The sequence below is a fragment of the Harpia harpyja genome, chromosome 15, assembly GCF_026419915.1.
Source record: "Harpia harpyja isolate bHarHar1 chromosome 15, bHarHar1 primary haplotype, whole genome shotgun sequence".
Classification (NCBI taxonomy): Eukaryota; Metazoa; Chordata; class Aves; order Accipitriformes; family Accipitridae; genus Harpia; species Harpia harpyja.
Genome location: NC_068954.1, coordinates 984001 through 1009242, shown reverse-complemented (window position 1 = coordinate 1009242; position 25242 = coordinate 984001). Strand labels below are relative to the sequence as shown.

General features: G+C 45.1%; 1 protein-coding gene across 1 annotated transcript in view; it reads left to right on the top strand.

The window, feature by feature from the left end:
• Positions 1 to 3355: 3355 nt before the first annotated feature.
• The window catches only part of ASXL2 (ASXL transcriptional regulator 2), a 127994-nt gene continuing 106107 nt past the window's right edge, over positions 3356 to 25242 (top strand). Inside the window, exon 1 of the mRNA XM_052810103.1 lies at positions 3356 to 3612. Coding sequence (XP_052666063.1) covers positions 3556 to 3612 — 57 coding nt within the window. The 5' untranslated portion in view covers positions 3356 to 3555. The remainder of the gene's footprint in view (positions 3613 to 25242) is intronic.

Here is a 25242-nt window from a genome sequence, read left to right as displayed (position 1 = left end):
GTTGTCTAAGTCAAGGCAATGTGGAGATGAGACTGGAGTTAATTTACATCTGTTAATTGAATCTGGTCTCTTCGTCAGAGCAGAGGAAGCCTTAAATGGGCCTGTGATTTAGTTCTCAGGTTTTGAAAGGAATTTTGGTACCTGAACCTCACTCCTATGCTCTAATTGCCAGGTGGTTTGCTATAGAATTTAAGGATCTGCAAGAATTTTTTGTCATTAATCCACAGCAAAAGAGGGCAGAACATCTAAAACTGACAAAGATAAGCTCTGATTCTTGCCGATGGTTCCCAGCTGCTGATTTGTGGAAAGAGTATAATGGTCATGACATAAAATCTCTTAGATAACAATTCTTAAATTCTGTTTACATATCTGGGCTAAGTGCCCCCCTCACCTATCCTCTTAAAAACTTCATATTTCATGTAAAATTTTGCAGAAAGTGTTTATATTCCTGCTCTGCCCTTTCCTGCAGTCAGCTGCTATCAGATAGGGTTGCTTGCTGCTGTGGCCATGTCATCTGTCAATCAAAAAGCCAGTGATTAATATCTTCCAGCTTGTCTGACTTCCAATTTGGAAATTAAATGACCTTCAGATGGTAACTTAAGATTCAGAACTCCAGGCTTAATGTAAATCCCGAGTGGAATAACATGATGGCTCACATCCTTAAGATGAATCAATTGATACGTGATTATCTTACACCACAAATATTTCCTTAGCTCACTGGATCTGTTTTTACTTTACCCAAAATGCGCACTTTTTCTTTTTTAAAACCCTGGAAGCTACTATTAAATAAGCTAGAGAGAAGTATGGATAGACAGCAGAATGCACATTAGCACAGTCCCCTTTCTAACTCATCTCCCCGGCAAGTTTGCAGTTATGGTTAACAATGCTAAGCCACAAGAGATAATGAAGGCATCCCACCAGGTACATGGGGACAGGAGGAGCCCAGAGAAAAAGGTCAGATGATTGAGTATGAGCTGGTGGTGCGACCTCACCACAAATTGGACAAGTGGCATGCTGACTATGGGAGGAAAAATTACTATTCCCCCCGTATTTGGCACTGTTGGGGCCTCATGTTGAATAAAGTTTTAATCTGGGCTCCCTCCAGTTCAAGAGGGATGGGGAGAAACTGGAGAGAGCCAGCACAGGGCTACTGAGATGCTCGAGGTCCTGGGGCACGCAACGCACAAAGAAAGGCTGGGGCAGCAGGGCTTGTTTGGCCGGGTGAAAAGGGGGGACCTAGGAGCAGCCCACTACTATGTAAAGGACGGCTGCGAAGGGGGCAGAGCCAAACTGCTCTCGGTACTGGGGTGTAACGAGGGGCAGCGGCTCAAACCGCAGTTTGGAGGTTCAGGTTGGACAGCAGGAAAAATTCCTCCAGAACAGGTAGGTGAGCACAGGCTATCGAGGCAGGTGGGGGAATCTCCAGGCTTGGATGATTTCAGGACACGGCCAGACAAAGCCGCAGTTAACCCACCCTAATGCTGCTGACAGTGCCGCTTTAGGTGAGGTTGAACTAGAGACCTCCTGATGTTTCTTCCAGCCAACGCCTCTACGAATTTATGACTCACAACATAAATTCTGAGGGCCACTCTAACATCATGGGTTGGAGCAGGTACCATATTACATCTTAGTAAAAGAAGCAAGCTATAATTCTGGGAGTCGGCTTGAGATCCACTTAGGAGGTGGAGAAGTGGTCTTTAATCTTAGATCCTGGATCGGCTTACCTCTTTCACAGCCTCAGTAAGTGATTTTTCTTCAAAGACTAGGTCATAATGAGAACTTGCTCCTTTCCCTTGATGCTCAGTTCAACATTGTCTTGTACAACCATTTATGCTGTACATTTATGCCCATTACTCTGTTTTGGCTTCGTTGTCTAACTGTTGTACACAAGCTTGCAACCCACTGTAGGACTAAAGTGTACAAACACCTGTAAGGACACTGGCCTTAACTTTCTTTCGTCCCTGACACAGTATATTCACTGATGGTGGCTTTCCCACACTGGCACATACCATGATTTTCCACATTCTCTTCCCATAGAAACAGGAACATATGATGCTGCACACTGTGAGAAGCTGCTCATTTTTCTATGAAACCACAATATGGAAAGAGCAACCATTTGAGATGCTGCATAGACGTACGTCCTTTGCAGGTAGGTAACAAGGGCTGGCTTTCAAATAGCGTGATGATTAGTTTTTCTATCCAGTCAGTGATATCCCTCCTTTAACAGGAGAGAAGATGGAAATAAAATCACAAGTCTGGGTGGGATGGGAGTGTCACCTGGGAGCTCCCGGGGCTTCCAAGGGCAGAAGGGGCTTTTGGTTGAGAGAAGATGGGAGTGGATTGCAACTCCAGAGGTCGAGGTGGGATGGGGGGACAGCTGTGCTGAACAAGGGGACTGGGAGCATTGCAGGAGGAGAACAGCCAACAGCCGGGACAGTCTGTTGTGGCAGCATGTGGATGGGAGCAGGTAATGGTGTCGGCGAGGGAAAAGGCGGTTAGTTGGTGGGCAGCGGGCTGCGTGACGGGGGAGGCTGCGGGAGGGAGCAAAGGGAGCTGGCAGCTCAGGGCAGCGGCCGCGCGAGTGGACACATGCAGCGTGGAGGTGCCGACGGAGGAAGATGGCACCTGGGATGCTGGTTAACCGCCACGGAGCGGACGGGGGCTTGATGCCAGAGGATGGGGACTGACTGCAGGTTCTGGTGTCCAGGAGAGGCACGCGGATGGTAATTAGGTGTCCGGCTGCGAGGTTAGTTGGGGTTACGGTTGGTAGCACCAGAGGAAAGGGGGGTGCGCGGCTGGCTGGTGGTCAGCGGCGAGGGAGAAGGGAACACGAGTGGCGGGGAGCTGCAGCTGTGAAGCAATGGTCAGCAAGGGGCCAAGCTCGGTGGTCTTGGGGGGGAAGGTGGGCCAGGGGTTGGCGTGAGGAGGGGGGGGCGGTTCGGTGGCTCCTGCTGTCTGTCAGGACAGGGAAGGGGGGGTGGCTGGTGGCCACCCCATGGCGACTGCACCCCGGGCGCAGGCAGCGGAGGGGGGCAGCTGGTGACTGTGAGGGCAACGGGCCGCCATGGGGTGGGCGACTGGGGCTGAAGGAGCCGGGGGGGAGGAGAGCCCGGGGGAGAAGCGGGGCGGGCGGCCCTGACGGGATCCCGCCGCCGCCGCCGCCATTTCCCCTCCGCCTCAGGGACCGAGGGGGGGGGGGGGGCGGCGGCGGCCGCGCCCTTTGGCAGCCGGCGCGGAGGCGGGGAGCGCGCATGCGCAGGCGCAGGGAAGGCGGAGCCGCTGGGCGCAGAGCCCCGCCCTCCCCCTACGCCGCCCGTACAGTAGGTGGAGTCACGCGGGGCAGGGTCACATGACCGGGGCCCTTTACAGTAGGATCCCAATATGGCAGCAGCAGCGGCGGCGGGCGCAGGGCCCGCCGCGGTCGGGGCTGTCCGCACCTAGGGCCGCCGCCCGCTCCGGCTCTCCCCCATTCCTTCCGCCTCCCCTCCCGGGCGGACGGACCCTCTTCCCCTCCCAAGGGTACTTCGGAGTCAGCTGCGCCCCGTCGCGTCCGACATGAGGGAGAAGGGCCGCAGGAAGAAGGGCAGGACCTGGGCAGAGGCCGCCCGGACGGTACGCGGGGCCTGCGGGCCGCGGGGTGGGGGGGGAGCGGGCGGGCGGGCGGTAGGCCGCTGGGGCCGGTCAGAGGCCTCCGGGTCATGCGGGCTCCCTCCTGCGGGGAACGGCCGTTCCCGTCGCGCCTGGCCCCGCTCAGAGCCCGGCGCGGCGGGCAGCCTCGATGGCGGCGGCGGCGGTGGGGGGGGTCGGGGTCGGGGTCGGTGCAGCCTCGGCCTCCGGCTGCCTGCGGGGCTGCAGGGGCAGCCCGGTGAGGTGCGAAGGGGTGAAGGGCTGCGCGGTCTGTGCGAGCTGCTGGCCTGTCTCTGCCTGCAACTTTGTTCCATGGCTGCACGCTTGCATAGGCAGGTTTTTGTTTTTAATTTTGATGTTTTCTCCAGTTGCTGAATGTTTCTAAGCGCAAATTTATATGGGAAGCTTTGTGGGGGAGGGATTACCTCTTCATATTTGCAAAATGCTGCGATTGCTGCGCGTGTAAATAATATTAGCAAACAAGCGACATGCGTGGTGGTTTTTTTCAGTATTCTCAGTGCATCCGTGTCTTTCATGCAGCAGAACTTGTTGCGGTAGGAGCTACTGAATTGCTTCAGGTCAGGTAGCAAGTTGCAAAACCTAAAAGGAGAATTTTTATCTTCTAATTTCCCAGTCTGACAGTCTTTGCTACTGTACTGTGTTCAACATGGACTTAATGTAGTTTCTCTGTGGGGCAGGCACTCTAGAGGGTGGATAAAAGAAAAGGGATGTTGAGTAGTGGGACAAGTGTGAGAGAGAGGAAACAAGTGCAATCTGCAGGAGCTGGACAGAAGTGTTGAATTGTGGAAGTACAACACAAGCTTCTGAGATATCTGAATTTGCAGTGCGGACTCGAATCTGTCTAATGGAGAGGGGGAGGAGTTTGGGTTCTATCATAACCATTCTGAAAGAGGTATCTGTTAAAACAAGACTTGAAAAGTCTGGCTAGAAAGCAAATGTAAATAGGCATCTGCGGCTGAGACTTGCAAGCACTATTTTAATAAATAGTAATTTATTTGGACCTTGTATTTACAGTTTGAAAGGCATCAAAATAGCTGCTCTTTCAGGAGATGTGATGCAGTTAACTATTTTAAGAATATAAGATACTGTCCCACAGGTGAACACTTTGGTACCTCTCTGTGTATGTTTTTGTGTATCTTTTTTTAATAATTTGTTTTGAAAAAAGAGTGGAAGAATGTCCAGTGTAGCATATAAGTGGGACCAGATCTTTTTCAGCCTATGTGCACTGCTGTTCATCCACTGATCTCTTCCAAAATCCACTTAAAGGCTAAAACACGTATTTAGAAAAGCTGCACTGAAAACTTATCAAAACTGAAGGTTACATGTTACCCTGGGTTGCATACCTAGATTCATGGCAGAGGCAGCCAAAACTAGGAAAAGATGAGTAAATGTTTGCCAAAACCTCAGTTTTGGCAAATATTTCTATTTGTGTATTCGGCGGGAATGTTAAAATATTCTGGTCAAACTCCAACTCCAATCTTCAAAAAGTTTCCCTACGTTTTTGGTTTGACATAATGTCTTTTGATTCTTGTCCTAGCTTGTGTGCTTGTATTGGCTTCTCAGCTGCTGGTGATTGAAGTTAGTAGGGTATATTATAAAACCACATTAAGAAATGTGGCAGCTCTCGGGTACCCTATTCTTCTGCTCCTCAAAGGTAACATAAAACTTTCTTCAAGCTTGAGAAACCTTCCATTTTCTCTTCAGCATAGTGTTGCATTTCTGTGCTCTTTTGTGGAGTTAGTTCACTTGCTGAGCTCTCGTAAGCTGGCTCGCTGTGGGGTGGAGTGAGCCCCGACAGTCACAGGTCAGCACAGAGCTGCAGGGGAGGGGGCTTGGGGTTGCAGGTTTTGATGGCAGCTGGCTATAGACCTGCTTGCCCTGGCAAACTGCCCTGCGGTGGCTGAATAGCAGTGTAAGGTCATCACAGCTGATGTTTTTGTGTCAATTCTGTCCCCTCTCTGCCTCCTTGCTCTCTCTGTCACCTCACCGCTGGTGCTCGTAGGTAGTTCTGGGAGCTAAACCAGCAAAAAACCATCGTTGTTATTATGGTGCTGATCTGGCTTCATGCCAGTTTAGTCTTCCTAACCAGCTAGTTGGAATTAGGTGTCCTCCAGTGCAAGGGAGTTGATGGGAATGTGCTCTCCCCTCCCCACCAAGGTAATATTTACTTGAATTAGCTTAATCTGTTGTAGCGGTTCAGTGGTTCAGCGTTAGCTGGAACAAGGTGGTAAGCAGCAGAAGCGTGGCCTTTCTGTTTGGTAGAAGGACCTCAGGTTAGGTATGTGGATAAGGTGGATTCAGTGGGACTCAAGCTATGCTTGCTCTTGGGTGTATACGGCTATCAATTGGAGCACAATTGCAGTGTGAAGTAAGGAAAGGGTGCCCCATGTGGGCAGCGCTTTCAGGGAGGAAGTTACTGTTGATAAACAACCTTTTTCTTATTTCCTGGCTCATTCAGTAAGTTTGCAGCTGCAGATGACTGTTAACTTGTGACTTCTTGGGACAATGGCTGGGTGTCCCTGCAGTTAAAGTAAAAAGCTTCATTAAGGTAAGAAGCTGATACTATATAGTACACAAGTTTAGGATACAGGGTTTTAAGATAAATACACTGTATATGTCTCTAACCTGGAGTATCCTCTTCAGATACAGTGGTGGAGCAACCAAACTGCAGACACACACCAATGGGACAGTGTGTCTAAAGAAAAGAGCTGATTTATCTATTCTGCTGAAGACTAGAACAGGCAGATTACATCTGTACTGGTAAACTCGAGTTTTAGGCCCTGTTTTCTGGCACCAAGGCTATGTCACAGGGTCTGTGTGTATCCATACTGCTGAACCTCCATCCTTCAAACTGGATGACCACGTTCCAGCTGCCTTTGGCTAATTCTTCGTGCCAATTCTTGAACTGCATCATAAACTGGTGTCCGGGCTCAATTTGTAATCTTACATACAGATCTGTGCCAGGGACCTTGTACTAACGTAATGGTGCGGGCAGCTGGGCTGGTGGCTGTGCAGTGCCCTGCTGTGGCTGAGCTTAAACATAGGGCTGTGGCGGTCCAGTGGATATCAGAGAACTGGAACTGATGCCTGTTAAGCTGGTGCAGGCAGATGAGAACAAATATTCAGTGGTACTTGCCTTAGTCTGACTTGGGTAAGCATTATCATTGTAGCATTGAATTGATAGTCACGGTGGCTGTGGTTGAAGGGGGCAGGCGCCATGTTGCATGTGGCAATGGGACTTTGGTTGTGCAGCAGAGAAGTTCTGCACTTTGTTTTGACTGCTTGGGTCTCAGAGTTGTTGCTGTTCCTCTTGCTTATGTTTAACACAGTCCTTGTGATGCAGCTTTCCGAAACAGGGAGGGACCAGACCACAGCTGAATGCTCTGTGCATCTCCCTGCTGCCATCCTCTGCTCTGCTGTGTGATGGAGTATGGCAGCAAACGGACTGTTGTGGTGTGTTAGTGGCCTGTTTAGATCCAGACAAGAAGTCCTGTTGCTGGACAGAAGCCACAAACAGGCTGTCTTTGTGCCTTGTTTGTGTGGAGGAAAGTGTATGCTGTCGTGTGCCAAGTTTGAAGAAATTTGGTGTTTGTTTTTCATGGGAAGTCCCTGTGTGTGACCTGACAGAACAGTTTTCTGCTGTACGGCCTCAGAGTACCAAGGCATAGGGGCCATGCAAATGTGGGCCGGAGATGGTTTCTCTAAGTGCCCCTTGGCTGGGCCATCTAGGAACACAAAATGCAGTCTTTTATGCTACCTGTTTGTGAGAGGGAGCTGCTGCAGCCGTGTTTTTTCCTGTGTGCTGATTTCCTGTTGGGTCAAACCGACTTTGTTGGCTTTGGAGGGTGGCAATGCAGTGTGAGAATGCCCTTGGGAAAGCAGACAGAGCCTAAACGTGTTGTGGTGGGCACCTCTCAAGGCGTAGATGACCAAGTATGAGTCCTGTCATGATGCTGGCAGTTACTGTGCAGCTCTTGTGATGTGAACTCAGCTTCTCTCTTGCTGTAGCGGTTTGTTTGCATCACTTGTGTCAACTGAAGAATTAAAATGAAAAGACATGCCATCTCTGAAACTGATAGTGCAGAACATACGATCTGATCTGGGGTTTGCAGGCCCATCTGCTACGTCAAACAGAACATAATGTAGTAGGGTCAAAAGGCGAAGTCAAGTAGAAGGCTTATTTGTTAGGGAAACATGGCATGCTTTTGCAAGTTGACTTTATTAAGACTGTCCTTTTTAATAAGGTGCAATTTTCTGGGGGGCGATGAAGCAAGGAACCCGAGGGATGCCATTTTTCCTTGCTTTCTGTTAAAGACATATGCAGAAGAGAGGGTGGAAGGATCTAAATTGTAGAAGCTTCCCACTTGTCTACAAGTACCTGAGTCCATTTGCTCACCTGTATACACAAACTTGAAAAATCTGCAAAGGTTCCAAGACTGCTGCAAAGATATGCAGAAATTCAGAGGATTCTGTAAAACATCAGTTTGAGGGACTGATCAGCCTAGTAGATGATGCTGTTATTTTTTACTACTATGTATTTCAAGTGCCCAGCTACAGCTTTTCAATGTATAGATTGGCAGAGCTGAATTGTGTGTGCTTGCAGATTGTTTTTTTGAGAGAAGAGTGGTAGTTGGTTTAACTGGGTACAAAATGCATGTGATGTCTGAGACGGATTTCTTCATTTCACCAGTCCTTCAGAGGTCTGATCGCTCAATCGGAAAAAATCTGGAGGATGATTTGGAGCACAGCAGGCCCTTCCTGGTGAATCTGAGAACTGGCTTTTCACTTTTCAGCAAGGTATTGAATGAGGTAGCACTGTAGAAGGTTAAATGATTAATCAAAGCTTGTGAAATGAGCTGATAGTTGAAGCTGGTAAAGCTTGGGGTTTTGTTTGGTTTTTTGGTTTTTTTTTTTTTGAGGGGGTTGTTTGCTGTATGCTAGGTTTTTTTTGGTGGTGGTGTGGTTTGTTTTTTTTTTTTTAATCCCTTAAGTATTATCACAGTTTCCTTCCCTGTTCTCAGTATGTGTCCAGGCACAAGACCTGTTTCCACTGAGGACAAGAAGCGGTGGCTAAGGTTGGTCTGTTAAATGCTTTTGCAGAGACTTCTGCAGGACAGGCGTAGTGCTGTTGGTAGCCATGGCTCTGGTGACCGAGCCATTGTACAGCGTCCTTCTGCTGTGTGACGTATCTATGTGTCTGCTAGCCAGGAAAATACCTTGGCAGTGTTTCTAGAGAAGTAGACTTGTGGCTGCACAAGACTGCACAAAAGTTGGCACAAACTTTGTCACGTGTTAATAGAGAACTGCAGTTTTCTTCGCTACTTGCATGTATCTTCTATTGACCACAGCACTTGGATGTATTTTTTCCTGCATTTTTTCCAGGTTTTTTATTTTAAGGACTTTACAGTAAAGTCAGCAATTGCGCTGCAAATGTGAACTCTGTTTTGGCCCAATGTGGGTTGTATCCTCTGATATCTGCTCTTCTGGATGCTAGAACTTCTACTGAACTGAAAGTTCACTTTAAACTCATCTTGGGAATCTGTAAGAGACAAATGGAGGCTTAAAAAATTGGTTCTGATATGGAAATAGAATTTGGAAAGGATGATGAGGAAGAGTAATCCAGTTTAATTGCTGTAGCAAACTGGCAAACTACAGAATCTGTCCTTCTTCCAATCACAATAATCGAATTATTTGCCTGCCATTTTAAAAACTATTTTCCAAGTCATAGCCTGTGTTCCTGCTAGGAGCTGTAACCTCTAAAAGGTGTCAAAATCCCTGTGACTTATTACACATATACATACCTGCTGCTTTGGATCTGTAGTTGTGCACGCTCTGGCTGGAGTTGAGTAAGCTTGTTTGCCAGCTTTGTATCTGATCTGTGGGGCTGACAACGCAATGCTGTGCTAAGGTGTGGTAAATTTTATTATTAGTAGTACAACTTCCTTTAAAAGATACCTGAGGGAGCTGGCTTTTGGCTTGAGGGTAGTGGAGTCCATCTGTCCCAAAGCGTCGATGCACTTGGTAAAATCTTGGAGTGTTATTTTTCCCCCTGCAAAGCAGGGTGGAGGCAGATGTGCAACCACCCAGCTCAGCAGCGCAGCACGGAAGAGGAAACGGAGAGCAGTGGTGCCAGGTGGGGAATCCCCCCCAGCTGCAGAGCATCGCAGCCCTGCCTGCGAGTGCCTCTCACAGCAAGCTCAGAGTTGGAGGTTTGGGCAACTGTTCACCTTGTTCTGTGTTCCAGTGGAAAAATTCAGTGCTGCTGAGGGGTCTCTCAAACATGTTTTCTTTCTTTCTATTCTTATTTAAAACAATAAATGCAGTTTAGGTATTAATTTTAATACAGGGCTTAGATAAACTTTTGCCTGGTCTCTCTCATTAACGTTATTGTAGCACAGAAGGATTTAAAGGTATCATGCAGACTTCCTTGAGTGAGCTTGTCTCTAAGGCTGCAAGAGCAATGAAATGGCTTTTCTGCAAAAGTTGTGGTCTCCTTTCAAATCAGCTGAGAAATGTAGATGTGCAAGCATGTCTTGAGCATTTTTTTGTGCAAGGCTTTTCCAAGTGAGAATGTTTGAGAACAAAAGACAGTTTTGTTTCCCGGATATGGTCTTTGCAGCATCTGCAGAAGATGGTTTAAATGAACCTAACCATTGTGTAGTAACCAGCACATTGTCTAGTGTCCTAAAGAAATGGAAGAATCATCTTTTACTAAAATGTAGTTGGATTCTGGGTATCATGCAAGCTTTTCCTATAAAAAGAGGGAAATTCAAATGCTTTGTGCTTAAAACTCATGCTTCGCAGTCTGCGTTTTCATGCACCAAGTGCTATTTGCATTAGTGAGTAACGTGGAGTGATAAAATCACCCTGCGGAGAGAAATTGGTGGCAAGGAGGAGTCGATACCAGTGCTATGTCTGCTGCAGGGTTTTGCATTGGGGTAGCTCTGGTTTGACCCAGAGGACTGAACTTTTGCCTGTCGCATACTGGATGTGCTCCGAACTGAAAGGTGCTCCTCTGGCTTCATCCGAAGAGAATCCATTGTCTCTTCCACTAGCTGCTCTGGAAAGTGAGCTGAAGCACAGTAAGTGGAGACAATTGAGAGCCAGCACCCTGAGTGCTCTCCTGATTGGAGTGAAAACTATAATAATGTAGATGTGACAGGTGGGTGTTATTGCCCAAATATGCCAATGCTGAATGAAGATCATCCTGTGGCTTTCTGGTTCAATTCAGCATGTGCATCTGTTGCCTACAGTGTGTGTTACAACACACCAGAAGCGGTTGCTTGATATATCTGGGAGTTTTTTTTCTATGGTTGTCAGGTTTTCTGCTTATGTTGTTAGCTTAAACTGTTTGGAGAACTAAAAATGGAGGGCCAAGAACGGCCAAGACATTCAGTCAAATTTTTCCTGTGTCTCTGAAACATCTCTACTGTAACCAGCTGTGGAATCTGATCAGAAGTCTGATCTGAATTCATGTCCTGAATGAGGCAGCTTCAGTAGGACATATTGAAAATACTTTCACTGTTACTGAATAGCCTGTCAAATAAAATGTGAGAAATTGGATAATCATGCCTATCGCTTATGTTCCGCAAATGCTGAGAAACTCTGCTTTACAGAGTAGAGCAGTATTACTCTTGTGGAGTTAAGTAGAGATGAAAATTTGGAGGACTAAGCGTGTGAATTTATCACTTGATAGCTGTGGCAGTAAGACTATACTTTTTTGTTTTCTAAAGAAAAATCCTCCAATGATGCAGAGTTCACTCTGTTTCAGTGCAGAAGCCAAGGGGTGGCAACTGCTGTCTGCCAGCCTCATGTTCAGAGAGCACAAGAGGAGATGTAAGCTGCGGAACTTGCTTTTGCAGGGTGTTGTGGATGCTAAAGGCTTGCAAGGGCTTGTGGAAATCTGTTGCAGGTTACTAAATAGCTGGAAACCCCTCTCATTTTGGAAGTCCCAAGCGGCATGGAGGATGGGAGAGCAGCCTCCTGGGATGTTGGGATGCTAGATAATTGCAGAGAAGGTCTATCAAGATTTGCTGTGGCCCCATACAGATTGGTGTTTAAGTATTTAGTTCAACCTCAGGCCACTAGAATGGTTTCCTGCTTTTCTGTGTAAACAAAAGATTTTCCTGGTGTGCTGAAGGAACTCGCCAACATGATTGCAAGTTGATTCTTTATTGTCCTTAAAGGGCTGTGGTGACTTGGGAAAGCTCCTTGTGAGAGGAAGAGGGAAAATGTCACACTCCTTTTCAAAAGGGTGAGAAGAAGGATGTGGGGAAGTAGGCCTGGTCATCCTTAGTTGGGTCCTTGGGAAGGTATGGAACAAATACTCCTGGAAACTGCTTTCTTGTGCATGTAGGAGAAGAATTTTTTTGGGGGGACAGCCAGTGTGGATTTACCAAAGGTAAGCTGTTGCTGAAGAAGGTGATGAGATGGCTGGCTCTGTGGAGGAGGACAGAGCAGTGGATGGTGTTTACCTTGCCTTTAACATGGCTTTTGGTATGTTTTTTCCCATAGTATCCTTATGACCAAGCTGGTGAGACACAGGCTGGATAAGCAGGTGACAAGGTTGATGCTAAACTGACTGGACAGCCAGGTACCACGGTCTGAACAGCCATGCACTGGCTACTGCGTGTCAGTGGTGGTCCTTGGGTTTTGGTACTGAGGCTGATACTGAGCTGGTGCTTTGTGTTGGTGTTCGGATGTGTACCAAAGGTTCCTGTTGTAACGGCTAGAACCCCAATACATCAATCATCGGGGCTTGGTGACTTAGATAACTGTCTGTGGGTGGTCAAGTTTATTGCCCTTCCTCTGCTTTTAGAACAAACCCGGAAAGTAGTATGTCCTACATTGCGAAGTGTGGTTTGGATTGCTGTTCTCCTCCAGAAATATTTCTATGGTGTCTGGTGCAGCTGTAGTGTAACATGTTTCAATGCTTATAATGCGGCTGTGACTATCATATTCCTTTACAGGGAAAATGACAGTCCTGGGAAGACAATCGTTTTGGAGCTGGGTATCTTCTAGATACTGAACTGTAATAATTTTGTAATAGCTAAGTGTTGACTCTTCTAAAGTGTATGGTGTGATTATAAATGTTCATGATAAACTTTCTGATTCTTCTCAAATTAGCGTGAATTTATTTGCCTGGTTAAAACCAAGTATATACCTTTAGACTCTGCAGCTTCAGGGAGGGTGCACAAAATTATTCAGCCAGATGGGCTATGTACTTCCATTAGTTTTGTTTAAAATAAAAGAATTTGCCTTTTTTTCACTGGAGTATATAAAAAAAAAAAAATGAGTAGCAACAGGATTAGGGTCTGTTTGCCAACTCTGGTAGGTTCAGTATGCTTTCATCTTCAGGTAAATTTAACTGAAAGAACCTGAGACCATAAGAGAACTCGGTCAAACTAAGGGCAACAGCTGTACCTGTTTGTAATGCTTTGATGTGAGCATAAATTTTGCCTCACATACGGACAATATTTTGATTGCTTGTGGTTCTGCAGTAGTTCCATGGAAGAACACCCAAAGGAATCCTTGCTTAAATGCATTTTGGTTCATTGTAGGCCAAACTGATGTGATCACTGGTTACTTCCAACCAGGAAGCCCTGCTGATGTTATTGCAATGATGCAAGTTTGGGGCAGGAACTGAACTTCTGAACTTCTCTCTTTGGGGCAGATTAAAACTTTATTTTCAAGAGCACAAAATACTGCAATGCCATTGCTGGTAGCTGTATGTTCTCCTAAAACTGTTTTCAGTGGCTTTATAGATATTAGACACTGTCTTCTAATAACTGCACTGGCTCTGCTGGAGTCTGAGTGCACTTGTGTTTTACTGGATTCTGAATTCAAAATTGATTTGATAAGATCACTTCGTAAAAATGTCCCTATTCTTTTTCTGGCAAGTCATGCAATTTGTGTTCTGCTGGGAAGAATTCTTTCTTCCCTACTTTCCATGTGGGGAAATTTGAATTTGCTCTTAAACCTCTTACAAGACACAGCAATAAACATTATCTGTTACGGCTTGCATTTTTGCTGTTCAGAAGCTTTTTCTGAGCTCAGTCTAAACTCTGTCCCAATACAGCATCCCCCCAAGATCAACAAAACCCATTTACTCCTCTTTTCCCCTGTGTTTTCTGGCATGCGATGCACAAATGGAGCATCTTGGGGGATTTGTGGCCGCTGAAAAGCTGCAGTAGGCTGGTGTTCCTGGCAGCAGTGGCTTGTGCAATTTAAAAAGACTTTAGCAAGTAAATGGTCAGTAATATTCGCACAGCACTGACTGCACTGATCCTGTTTCCCTGTGGCAGGTGGCGTATGCTTCAGCAGAATCATATTGGAATATCACAGTCACTTCTTCATTAATGGAGCATTTTAAATGTGAAGCTTTTAACAAGCCTGGCAGATGATGCTTCAGATGGATGGAGTCTGTGTGCTGTAGCTGGGAGCATGAGCTGGGCTCATGCACTGTCTGTCCAGTGGAATATAGTGTCCTTATATACCTCTGAGGGCTTTTCTCCACTGTCACTTGGGATGTCAGCTCTCGAGCCTGTGATTCTTGAGCTGGACTTGGAACAAGCCAACTTGGATTTGGGCATTGCCACAACTCTGTCTTACAGCTCCTTCCATTAAATTCTGCAGAAATAATTCATGGAGCAAGGTGAAGGGTTGAAGATGGCTTATCACTTGTCTTGAGAGCCCACAGGCTTTTAAGTAGGATTCCTCCAGAGTCGGCTCTAGCCAAGTACTTACTGCGTGGTGCAAATACTTTGAAAGGCACTGCAATTTGTATTATGTCTGCTTTAGCTGCCAGTGTTTAACTTGCATCTGTCTTCAGCATTTCTTCCTTCTTACCAACCCACCGTGGGACTGAGGGAGTGTTGAGAGGGGCTGCTGTAGCAGTCTTTCTTTTAAAAGTATGTGCAGTATAAATGTAATTCTGCTTTCTCCTATACAGTCTTGTATCAGTGTACTTCTGGAAATACTGAATTCAAAGTTTGCTTTGTCTTTATGTAATGAGAACATAGCTCTCCTGGTGGCAGAGGGTCAGCAAATAACTTCTTATGCACTTTGTCATGGAAATTAAATGGCACAATCTTTGCCCCCTCCTGAGTGTGCCTGTTGGTATATCAGCCAGAATTAATTCAGCACTCCTTAACCCCTATTGAAGGTTAGACTCCATCCTTACTGCCATGAAGAAGTTAGTGTTTGTTTCATGGTACTGTCATAACATCACTTAGATTATCTTTCAGCAGCTAGTGGGCAGGAAAACATGAAACACTTCTGGTTCAGGCTGTATGAATGACTATCTGCCGTTAGAGTAGTAAGGTTTAAAGGTTTCAACCCAGACTGAAGTCTGGCTGAGCTAGGTAACTTCTGTTCTAAAGTATTAACACACACCATGACTTGAAAAGTCTGCTTCTCTTTTAAAAATTTTTAAAAGGCAGCTACAGGTCTTCAGGGTCTCTTTGCTCGCCTCCTTGCAGGTGTTTCCATCTGAACTTGCAGATCTCGGTCCTTGTTGGAAGGTTGAACACCAGAGTTGTTGAGAAAATGGCAAAGAAAATTGTCTCATATCAGCAGTGTCATTGCAGTAATGGGTTTATCCTTACTCAGGAAGATTTTCATTCATGCCTGAACTTTGATGGATTTTTCTTCCACTAAATAAACATCTGTTTTGGAAGGACAGCTGAAGTAAAAAGCACCTGCATCTTTGTGTTTGACCTTCTTGCTTTGGGACATAGGGTGAATTAACAACCTGAAAACCAGGTGACAAGGCACACGTAGAGCCCTGGCTGTCTTAAATCTTGGAGTGCCACTTGAAACATGCTTAAAATGTTGTTTTTCCTTACTTTCCTTACTTTCCTTATGCTGAAAGTGTTTGCAGGGGGTTACCTTACCTTACTTCTGTTGGAGGCTTTTAGTTCTTTGCTGTGCAATTATAAATTCTGCAAAAAAATTGTTATTTTTTCTGACAAAGCTTTTGAGTTGTAGGTGAGCACTCACCTCCAGTAACAAACTTATTTACATAGTTCTCTGCAAAGAGTGTACTTTCCTTAACCAAGCAGCTAATGTACTTCAAATGCCTTTTATTTTGATGTTTCAGGCTGGTGAGGCTTCCTGTCTATCTTTGACCTAATGTTGCCTCTAGACCTGCATACAGCTAAATGTTTTCCAGTCTTAAAAGGAAAGAATGAGTGTTAAGGTTTCCTCTCTGCTCTAGGGGAAGGAATGTGGAAAAAAAATATCCTCCAAAATTGCTGCCCTGGTTCAAGTTATCTACCTGTATCTTCCATAGTTACTTGAACGTGGAAATCCGATGGCTCCAGTTAGCCCTGACTTTCAGGGTCATCTCTTTATCTTCTCATTTTGTGGGTGTTTCAAAAGCTGGAGCTGTAGTGACCTTACTGTCTTTTGCTACATCTGCATGGAAGTGAGAGATGGCCCCTTGTCTTCTGCTCCTCCTTGTGCTTTCTGTCCCTGCAGACTTCCCACCCCTTGGCCTTCACAGTGAAGTCTTGTGAGATATTGCTGTCTTCCATGAAATTTGCTTATCCCTCTGTTCCTTTCACCAAGAAACCTCTTGTATATGCTGTCTTGAGCTTTCTCTGCATTTCTGTTGTTTTTTCTTTTTTTTTGCCTGTGTAGCTGGAGGAATATCATGGAGCCTTACAGTCCCAATAGTGCCTTTTAGGTTCTGGTTTTGTGGTGATGCTGCCCTAAAACACAAGTAGATCTGAAAAGGAAATGTAGGGTCCTGGGTGGTCTGCTGATTCTGCACCGAGTGGTGGTGGTGAGTTAAGATTGTGAAAGATTTGTCTCATGCCAGCACACGTGGAGACCATCAGTGTTTATATGCTACTCATACCAGAATATAGAAGAATGGAAAGGTTGGAGAGATGCAATTTGTTGGTATAAAACACACCACTTCATTTTGAAGCTTTGGCTAGTGACTTACAAAAACACTATGTTCATGGCTTATCGGAACTGGGAATTGTTGAATGGGGAAGAAGCCACCTCCTGTGCTGACAGATTCAGATGTTTGCTGCTGTACACTGGCTTTTTTTTTTTTTTTAAATTGTGTTTAAACCTCTAATCTGTTTCGAAGAGTGCTCACCAGTGCTGACAGGTAGGTTTTGGTGAAAAGCATTTCTGCTGCTTGCCTTTACCAGTGGCAAAATGGATGAAATAAAATGCAAAGCCTTGGTTGCAGTGTTTAAAACAAAACAAAAAAACCCAAGTGTAGTTCAGCAACCTTACCTCTCATTGCTGGCTCTCCCAGCCAGGTGGGAAGGTACACAGTAGCGGTTTTAGGGTCATATAGACATGCCTGAGCACTGACTTCAGAGAAGCCACTGAGGCTTTCTGCCAGGCAGTGTGAGTATCTTGTCAACACTCAGCAACTCTCTCTTACGGTAACAATAGAGACTTTTGCATTTCATAAGATCACAGAATCATAGACTTGTTGGGGTTGGAAGGCACCTTTAGATGTCATCTAGTTCCAACCCCCCTGCCATGGGCAGGGACACCTTCCACTAGCCCAGGTTGCTCAAAGCCCCATCTATCCAACCTGGCCTTGAACACTTCCAGGGATGGTTCCATCCACAATCTCTCTGGGCAACCTGTTCCAGTGCCTCACCCCCCTCACAGTGAAGAACCTCCTTATATCTAATCTAAATCTACCCTCTTTCAGTTTAAAGCCATTATCCGTTGTCCTACCACTGAATGCCCTTGTAAAAAGTGCCTCTCCAGCTTTCTTGTAGGCCCCCTGGAAGGCCACAATAAGGTCTCCCCGGAGCCTTCTCTTCTCCAGGCTGAACAACCCCAACTCTCTCAGCCTGTCCTCATAGCAGAGGTGTTCCAGCCCTCGGATCATCTTTGTGTCCCTCCCCTGGACCCGCTCCAACAGGTCCATGTCTGTCCTGTGCTGAGGACCCCAGCGCTGGATGCAGGACTCCAGGTGGGGTCTCACCCGATGGGAGCAGAGGGGCAGAATCCCCTCCCTCGACCTGCTGGCCACGCTGCTGGCGATGCAGCCCAGGAGACGGTTGGCTTTCTGGGCTGCCAGCGCACATTGCTGGGTCATGTTGAGCTTCTTGTCAACCAGCACCCCCAAGTCCTCCTCCACAGGGCTGCTCTCAGTCCACTCATTGCCCAGCCTGCATTTGTGCTTGGGATAGCCCTGACCCACGTGCAGGACCTTGCACTTGGCCTTGTTGAACCTCATGAGGTTTGCATGGGCCCACCTCTCAAGCCTGTCAAGGTCCCTCTGGATGGCATCCCTTCCCTCTGGCGCGTTGACTGCACCGCACAGCTTGGTGTTGTCGGCAAAATTCCTGAGAGTGCACTCAATCCCACTGTCCGTGTTGCCGACAAAGATGTTAAACAGTGCTGGCAGGTCCCATTACCAACGACCCCTGAGGAATGCCACTTGTCACTGCTCTCCACTCGGACATCGAGCCGTTGACCACAACTCTGAGTGCGACCATCCAGCCAATTCCTCATTCACCGAGTGGTCCATCCATCAAATCCATGTCTCTCTAATTTCATCTCCAAGGTTGTCGTGCAGGACCGTGTCAGATGCTTTGCATGTGTCCGGGTAGTTTCAAGGTCTATCAAACTGTATTCAAATGAGATTGTGAGGAGCTGCAGGAGCTTCTATTCTGAGAGATTTCTCTTCAGAAGAGAAAATTAGCTAGATGAATAACTTCATCGTCAACTTCAAATTCAAGTGAAGGTTTGTAGTGTTAGTTCCCACTTCAGGTCAGTAGGCAATGAATTCCCTATGGTGTCTCTGCTTCCTGTTTCTGACTAATGTGAAAGCTGAAGTAGGAAAGAGAACCCTTTTTTCCAGCAAGGGTAAAAGAACATAAAAGGTGGCAACTGTTTTACTACAGGAAAAAAGGTTGATAATCCTATTCTGGCTCTAATTATTGGAAGACAAATTTTAGAAGTTGAAGTAGCATTGATATTCTTCTGGTAATCTGATTTTTTTTTTTTTAAACACACTTAATTATTAGGTAGTTATTAGAACAAGGTGGAGTTTTAAATAAGGTTCTTCTCATGGGCAGTAATAAATATTACTCAGTTGGTGCATGTTCTGGTGACTTCAGTTAAGCTGGTGCATTTAAACAACCTTAAGTATTGTTAGTGTAATGATGTTCATGGCTAAAGACACTTTTCAGTTGGAGATTTTGTAAATACCTGTCCAGCAGGGACAATCTGTGATGTTTTTTGTCAGTGTTGTTGCTAAAAGGCTTGCTATCTCACCTCTGGAAACCAAGAGTGCAAGTCAAGTTGATCTTTGCCAATCATCCTTAACATGAACTTGTTGACTCCACGCATCATAGCACAGGCACCCAAGGTCTCATGCGCAGGGTAAAAATAGCTGCAGTGGCTTTGGCTCATAGTGTGCTCCCTGTGTTTGACAAACAGCCTGCAAATGTGTGTGTATGATATTGAATGCAAGATCACTATTCAAACCTTATTGTATCAAATGGTAAAACCTAAAGAGAAGTATGGTATTCTAAGTAAAGGCTAACAAATCCATGAAACTACACCATGAAACTTGATAATTTTGTCTGTACCACATGCTGTCATGAATGCTTGTTTCCTACTTTCCTTTTGGGACTCTCCTTACCGTGGTAGAAGGATGAACCCGTGCAGGATCCAAGGCTGGCACCCACAGGAGATGCAATTACCTGCTTCCTGCAGGCTCCTGTGTGATATTTGCAAGTCAAAGGCTGGTTTACGAACTGTTCAAGCTGCTGCTGCTGCTGCCAGATGGGGAGGTGTGTATCAGCGCTGCCCTTGCGCTGGCCTCTTTTGCCACAGGAGTGAGTGAAGCTACTTGGCAAACTCCATTTGTAAAGCTGTTCTGTTTTTTTTTGGTTTTTTTTTATAAAAAAAAAAAAAGGTGAAATTATTTTTAGCTTGGATTAGGTCCCTGATCTTGTTTACCACTTTGCCAGCACACGTGGTAACGCAGCCTGGAGGAAGGGAGATGTGCCAAAGGTGCAGGACCATCTTTCAACATCGGTGTGGACACTTCAGCTTGCAGAAGTTTGGTGTTTTAATAGGAAATTCAGTCATTTGAGACAAATGCAGTTTCTTGTCAGTAAGTTAAGTAAAATAAATTGTTTAAGTTTAGTAGCTGGTTGTGTTGGTTTTAACATGCCCATGCTTTCATATACAAATATCAAAAACTCCTCCTCGTAGGTCTGGTGTGCTACCTGATTCAAGCAAGAGCTGGCTTCAGTTTAGCTCTTTGCCCCATGCAGGATGGCTGTCTGAGGACTGTTTATTTTTGAGACTTCCTTGTTGGGCTGCTATGCACAGGTTCTGGGACTCTGACCTCTTTGGTGTTTGCTCTCCAATTGCGTTGCCATTTATTTTCTTGTTGGGAACTGGTGACCTGCAACAGACCTGCACCACCTTGCTGGCTGTCCAGTGCTCTCCTTTCACTAACTAAACATAGGCACTACTGCAGGGCTTAATCTCAAATATAAATTTTGTTTCTACACGTTTTTTGGGAGCTTAAGACCATTTATACTTGAAAGAAGTATATATGTGCAAAGATTACAACTTTGTAGTATTTTGCATCTGAATCCTGAACTCTTGCTCTGTGCGTGGGAGCCAAAATGTACAGCCAGGAGCAGTTCAGCAGGTCTTGCTTAATAATTGTCTCTTGCTAATATTGTGACCTTCTCATGTTGCTTTTAGATCACTACTGTATAACTCCTCAGCCTTCTCAAACCTTGAGAAATAATGCAGAGGTGTTTTTTTGGAAAAGGCTACTCTGTTAGTTTCTACTGATAGACTTCTGCCCCTCTCCCATCTCATACACACGTTATTGCTGAAGGCATGTTGTGCACAAGCCCTCACCTCAGAAGTGCTATTCCACTTTGGTTTCTGTTCTCTAAATTCAGGGATGTAAGCTCCAAGTCCCGAACCTTTGAGCTGTTTTGTAGGGATGGTCACTTTTGGGGTTTCCCCACAAAAATCTGTCCTAGACATCAGACTTCTCCCGGTCTTTGAGGTTGATATAATCCTGTTGAGCTTCTTTCAAACCGTTTGTTCTCCACTTAAAGCTGAGCTTATCAAGCATCTGGGTGGGTGTTTTGGAAGTTGGTGGGAGCACAGGGTAGTCTGCAGAATGGTCTTGTCTTTCGGTGGGACAAGTTTTTCACAAATCCAGAAATGGTTTATTAGAAGCAGCATTTCAGTTTTCCTCTCGGCCATATCCTTGAAATGAAATGGTCATTAAATACAGGCAATTTTGGTTCCTGTCTCTGCTGTGTAGCAGTGTACAACTTTAAACCCATGTCCCTCTTCTGCCTTGTCTCTCCAGTGGCGTATCTTAGCAGAAACAAGCAATGAACATCCGTGGAGCTGCTGCAGCAGCGTAGCCTGGTGTCTTCCCGTGTCCTCCTCCAGGTTCCTGTTGCGCTCTGACTTGCACAGTTGCCTAACCGGGTCCTCGAGGTGAAGTGTGACTCTTGGATCTCGCCTCTTCACGCTACTGTTCCAACACATTTAAAAATGGTGCGACATGCTACAGTCTTAAATGCTGCATAAAGTGATAACATGCACTGGCATTTAATGGCACTTGTTTCTAATAACATGGAATTGTCCATTCCATCTTGACCTCATTTCTGGTTAAAACCTTGAATAGCATTTGGCTAATTGGATGAGTAGAAAAGATACTGCAATCTAGGTCAAGTCCTTCAGTCCCCCTCTTCACTCCTCTCATTGCTGCCAGAGTGAAACGGTATTTTGCATGCTGCCTCTGCCCAGCACACTGTTCTGTAGTGACTGACTGAAAAGGAATTTCACATACACTTTGGTTTTTTTATAGCTGACCCACTTCTCTGTAAAAGGTTTGCATTGCATAAAGCTTATTCCTTGCTGAAGGAGTGTATAAGGAAATTTGCAGCTATTGCTGGCTTCTGTAGCTGCAGCTGGAATTCTCCTCCTAGAAAGGAGTGGCCAGGAGGTAAGAGGGCTGTGTTAGGTATGAGGTTGAGATTAATCTAATGAGCAGGTATTGCTGCCTGCCCCTCCAGAGCATGCAGGGGTTTGAGCTAATGACTCTTCAAGTTGCTGTGGATTCATGGCTTTTATGAAGTTTAAATTCTATTTCCAGGAAGAAGCCCAAGTGTAAGTGATGATTAAGTTTACAGCATTAGGTTGCCCAATTGTAATTCCTCCTTTGTATAAGGGAATAATCAATAACAAGAATTCCAAAGTGCATTTTTACCAAAGCTTGCCGTAAACAGTAATGGACTAAGGTGTTCTTTCATATCCAGTCTTGGAGAATCTCTTGTTTAAGCCTTGATGGACAGATTGTTGTTAAAAAAAACCAAACAAACAAAAAACCCACTGAAAACAAACCCTGAACAAAAACAAACAAACAAAACCCCCCAACCACTTCAAACAGAAGTTTCCATGAGGCTTTTATCCTATGTAATTTTGAATAGTGGCATGATACACTGTCATAGTTACATGGCCAGAACTTACTCTGATCGCTTAGAGCTTTCTTAAACTGAAAAGTACGGCCAACTCTTGCTTCTGGCAAAGGATGAGCTATAAAAGAAAACCTAACAGTATCACCCAGTAAGAGTTGTTTTGTGCTGGACAGGTCTGGGGGAGGGGATGTCTTTTTTTTAATTCCCTTAACAAGGATTTCAGCTCCTGTATTCATGAATGATTCATTGCAGCCTTCTAAGGAGCTGCTTGCCTGTGGTGTAACTGCATTTTAGTGAGGCGCATGCTAATTTGGTGCCCTGAGAATGCTCTGAAGCTATTAACTAGCCTTGAACCTTAGTATATGTGAATGAAGGTGTTGATTAATTTCATATGATAAATGGAGTGGGTTCCCTGTCATAATGTTCATCCTTCTTTGCCTACTAATCAGTACTAAATGTTTGGTTTTGTTCAGCAGTTGCTAAATTTCCTGAAGATCTGGCGTTGAAACTGGAAGGAGTGTGTTCCTGATGTCATCTGCTGGAAGACACAGCAGTGGAAGTGTTCAAAGCCTTGTTTCCAGCTTGTAGTTTCTAACAGTATATTTTAATTTTCTATTAGCTTTTTTCATTTTGGTATTTAAAGATGGAAAGATAGCAATGTAATGGAGATATGGATAACTTGGTGGTGTAGCACTTTTGGGGTGGGGGAAATGGTCATGTGCTGCTTCAGGAAAACTAAATATGGTTGCTGCTAGTACTTCTGAAACTTAATATTTCTGTTTTGTCAGTAAAATACCAGACTATAACAAGAACTGTAGAAATTCTTCATGCAGAAGAGTGTTGAAAGCTGAGCTGAATTGAGAAAATCCTATTCTTCCAACTTTCAAGAGCCACAAATAGCAAGGCAAGGCAGCAAGGATATTAAAAGGCAAGGGGGAAGACTTGCTGACAGATGAGATTGAAATGGCTTTGCCAGAATTGCTTTTTTTGCTCTGCTGCTCCTGCTAGTAGATGGTCAGATTCGCAGATGCTGCAGTTTTATTCCCAGTAAAGTTTAAGGGCTTGAAATGTGAAACAAGTAACAGGTAATTAGGTATCACAGATTGCTTCTGCATCAGGTTTAGCCTAATTACAATCTGGTGGCTTTAGGGATGAGTGAATGGGCAGTTGGCATCAGGGAAAGCTTGACCTCTGGCAAGTTCCCTCTGCCTTGACAGTGAAGCAGTGGTGGCATGGCACTTTGCTGGAGCACTGACAGTTTAGGTGGAGTTGAGTGATACAGATACTTTTTTTTTTTTTTAGAAAGTTTCACTTAACTGTTGGAAATGCCAATAAGGAAAGAGTATTGATGTGGCAGGAGTAGGGCTACTTGACAGAACTTTCTGCAGATGATGTGCCACGTAGGCCTAAACATTGGCTAATGCATCATAAGATGAAAGACTTTCCACATGGACATCCCTAAGGTACTCTCGGATTTTGTTGAGCTTTCCCTTATGCAGAAAAGAGGTGACATGAATATAGGTGGGGTGTACCTAGAAACTGTATTTTCTGCCCTTTGATTCCCATCAGGCACACTGGTAGGATGAAAAACAAATAGTACTGCATTGTCTGCATCTGCATTTATGGTATGACATAAGCCACAAAATGTCGTGTGTGCCAGGGAAAGGAACAGTAGAAGCTCCTTGTGTTATGAAGGCACTATAATCTTCACTTGGGTGTTTGGCAAGCTTGTCAAACACAGGCTTGATGCAGCAGTAACACCATCTCTCTGATCGGCTCCTGACTGCATGCAGGAAACTTAAGACCTGCACTTCAGCTTTGGGCCCAAAACGAGTAGAAGAGCTTTAGGAGTTCCCAAGGTGATAGCCACAGAGTGGGGAAGGGAGGAAGATGCAGCTCTTCCTCTTTGTATTTGTGATCCAGCATAGGGACCACTGCTGGTGCCAAGACTCTGAAATCTTTTCAGCTAAAGAAAAACCTGTTTGTTCCAGAGCTACTTAGGAGCTGGAGATCCTGTCTTACCTCCTGTTTCCAGTAGACTTGGTTGCCTGTGTTCTTTCACACACATTCATTTAAATTACTTTTGCAACTTTTACCATCTGAAAGGCTTCCTGCCTCTGAATAATCAATTTTACAAAGCTATCATACAGTAACTTGTTCTCCCTAGAAATACAATTACGGAAGATGCTCAGGATAATATATTTTATTGAACAGTGTGAGTTGTAATAAGCTGACAACTTTATGACAGCTGAGTTGTTTTTTAAATTCAGTTAGAACAATTTATCTCAGTTCTTAAAAGTTAAATTACTACTTCTGTCCTTCCCTCCCCACTAGTCCTGCTTCAGGAAAAGGAAGGTGTACTGTATGGATTTGCTTTGAGTCATTCAGGCTTGCTTGCACTTAGTCTTGGAAGCAGGTATGTGTTTGGTTGTGGGCTTTCTTTTGATAGTCATACTGGGGATAAATGTTTGAGAAGCATCTATTAGCAGTAATGCTCAGGGATATACAGTCAAGTGATGTATTCCAGTATTTCACTGGAAAGAAGTGTCTGATTCCCAACAACTTGGTCCTATTTGGATTGTTACGTGGTGTATGAAAATGTCAGGAGAGCAGAGTGTTAGTATCTACGTGATGCTCCAGCTTTCTGGATGGAAATCCCCACTATCCAGAGCTTTGTTCATGATGAGCAGTTAGAGCTGAGAGTGGGTGGAACTGGGAAGGGGAAGAGCAGTGGTGGGCTTAGTTAATTCCCATCTTTTGTTAGCACAAGGGAGTTCACTACATTGTCTTTATAAGCTCTAAAGGAAGAGTAAGTTTATTTTTCCTAGTAAGAAGCCAGGAGAATGACGAATGTAAAGAACTGTAAATCTAGTCTGCATCTTTTTAGAAAGAACCTAGATGAAATAGTATATGTGGAAATCCCTCGTAAGCTAAGTCTGGATCTTCAGCTTCTAACTACATGTCCAAGTCAACACCCTTGCTCTTGCTGGTTTTGACAACTGTGGACTAAACACAAAGGTGTAAGAACTGAGGTTCTCATTGCTTTCTTCCTAAGCTGTTTTCAGTTAATCATCAGTTGATCAATATAATCCTAGCCCTTTGTCTTGCTCTTGTGCTTGAAGATTATCTTCCT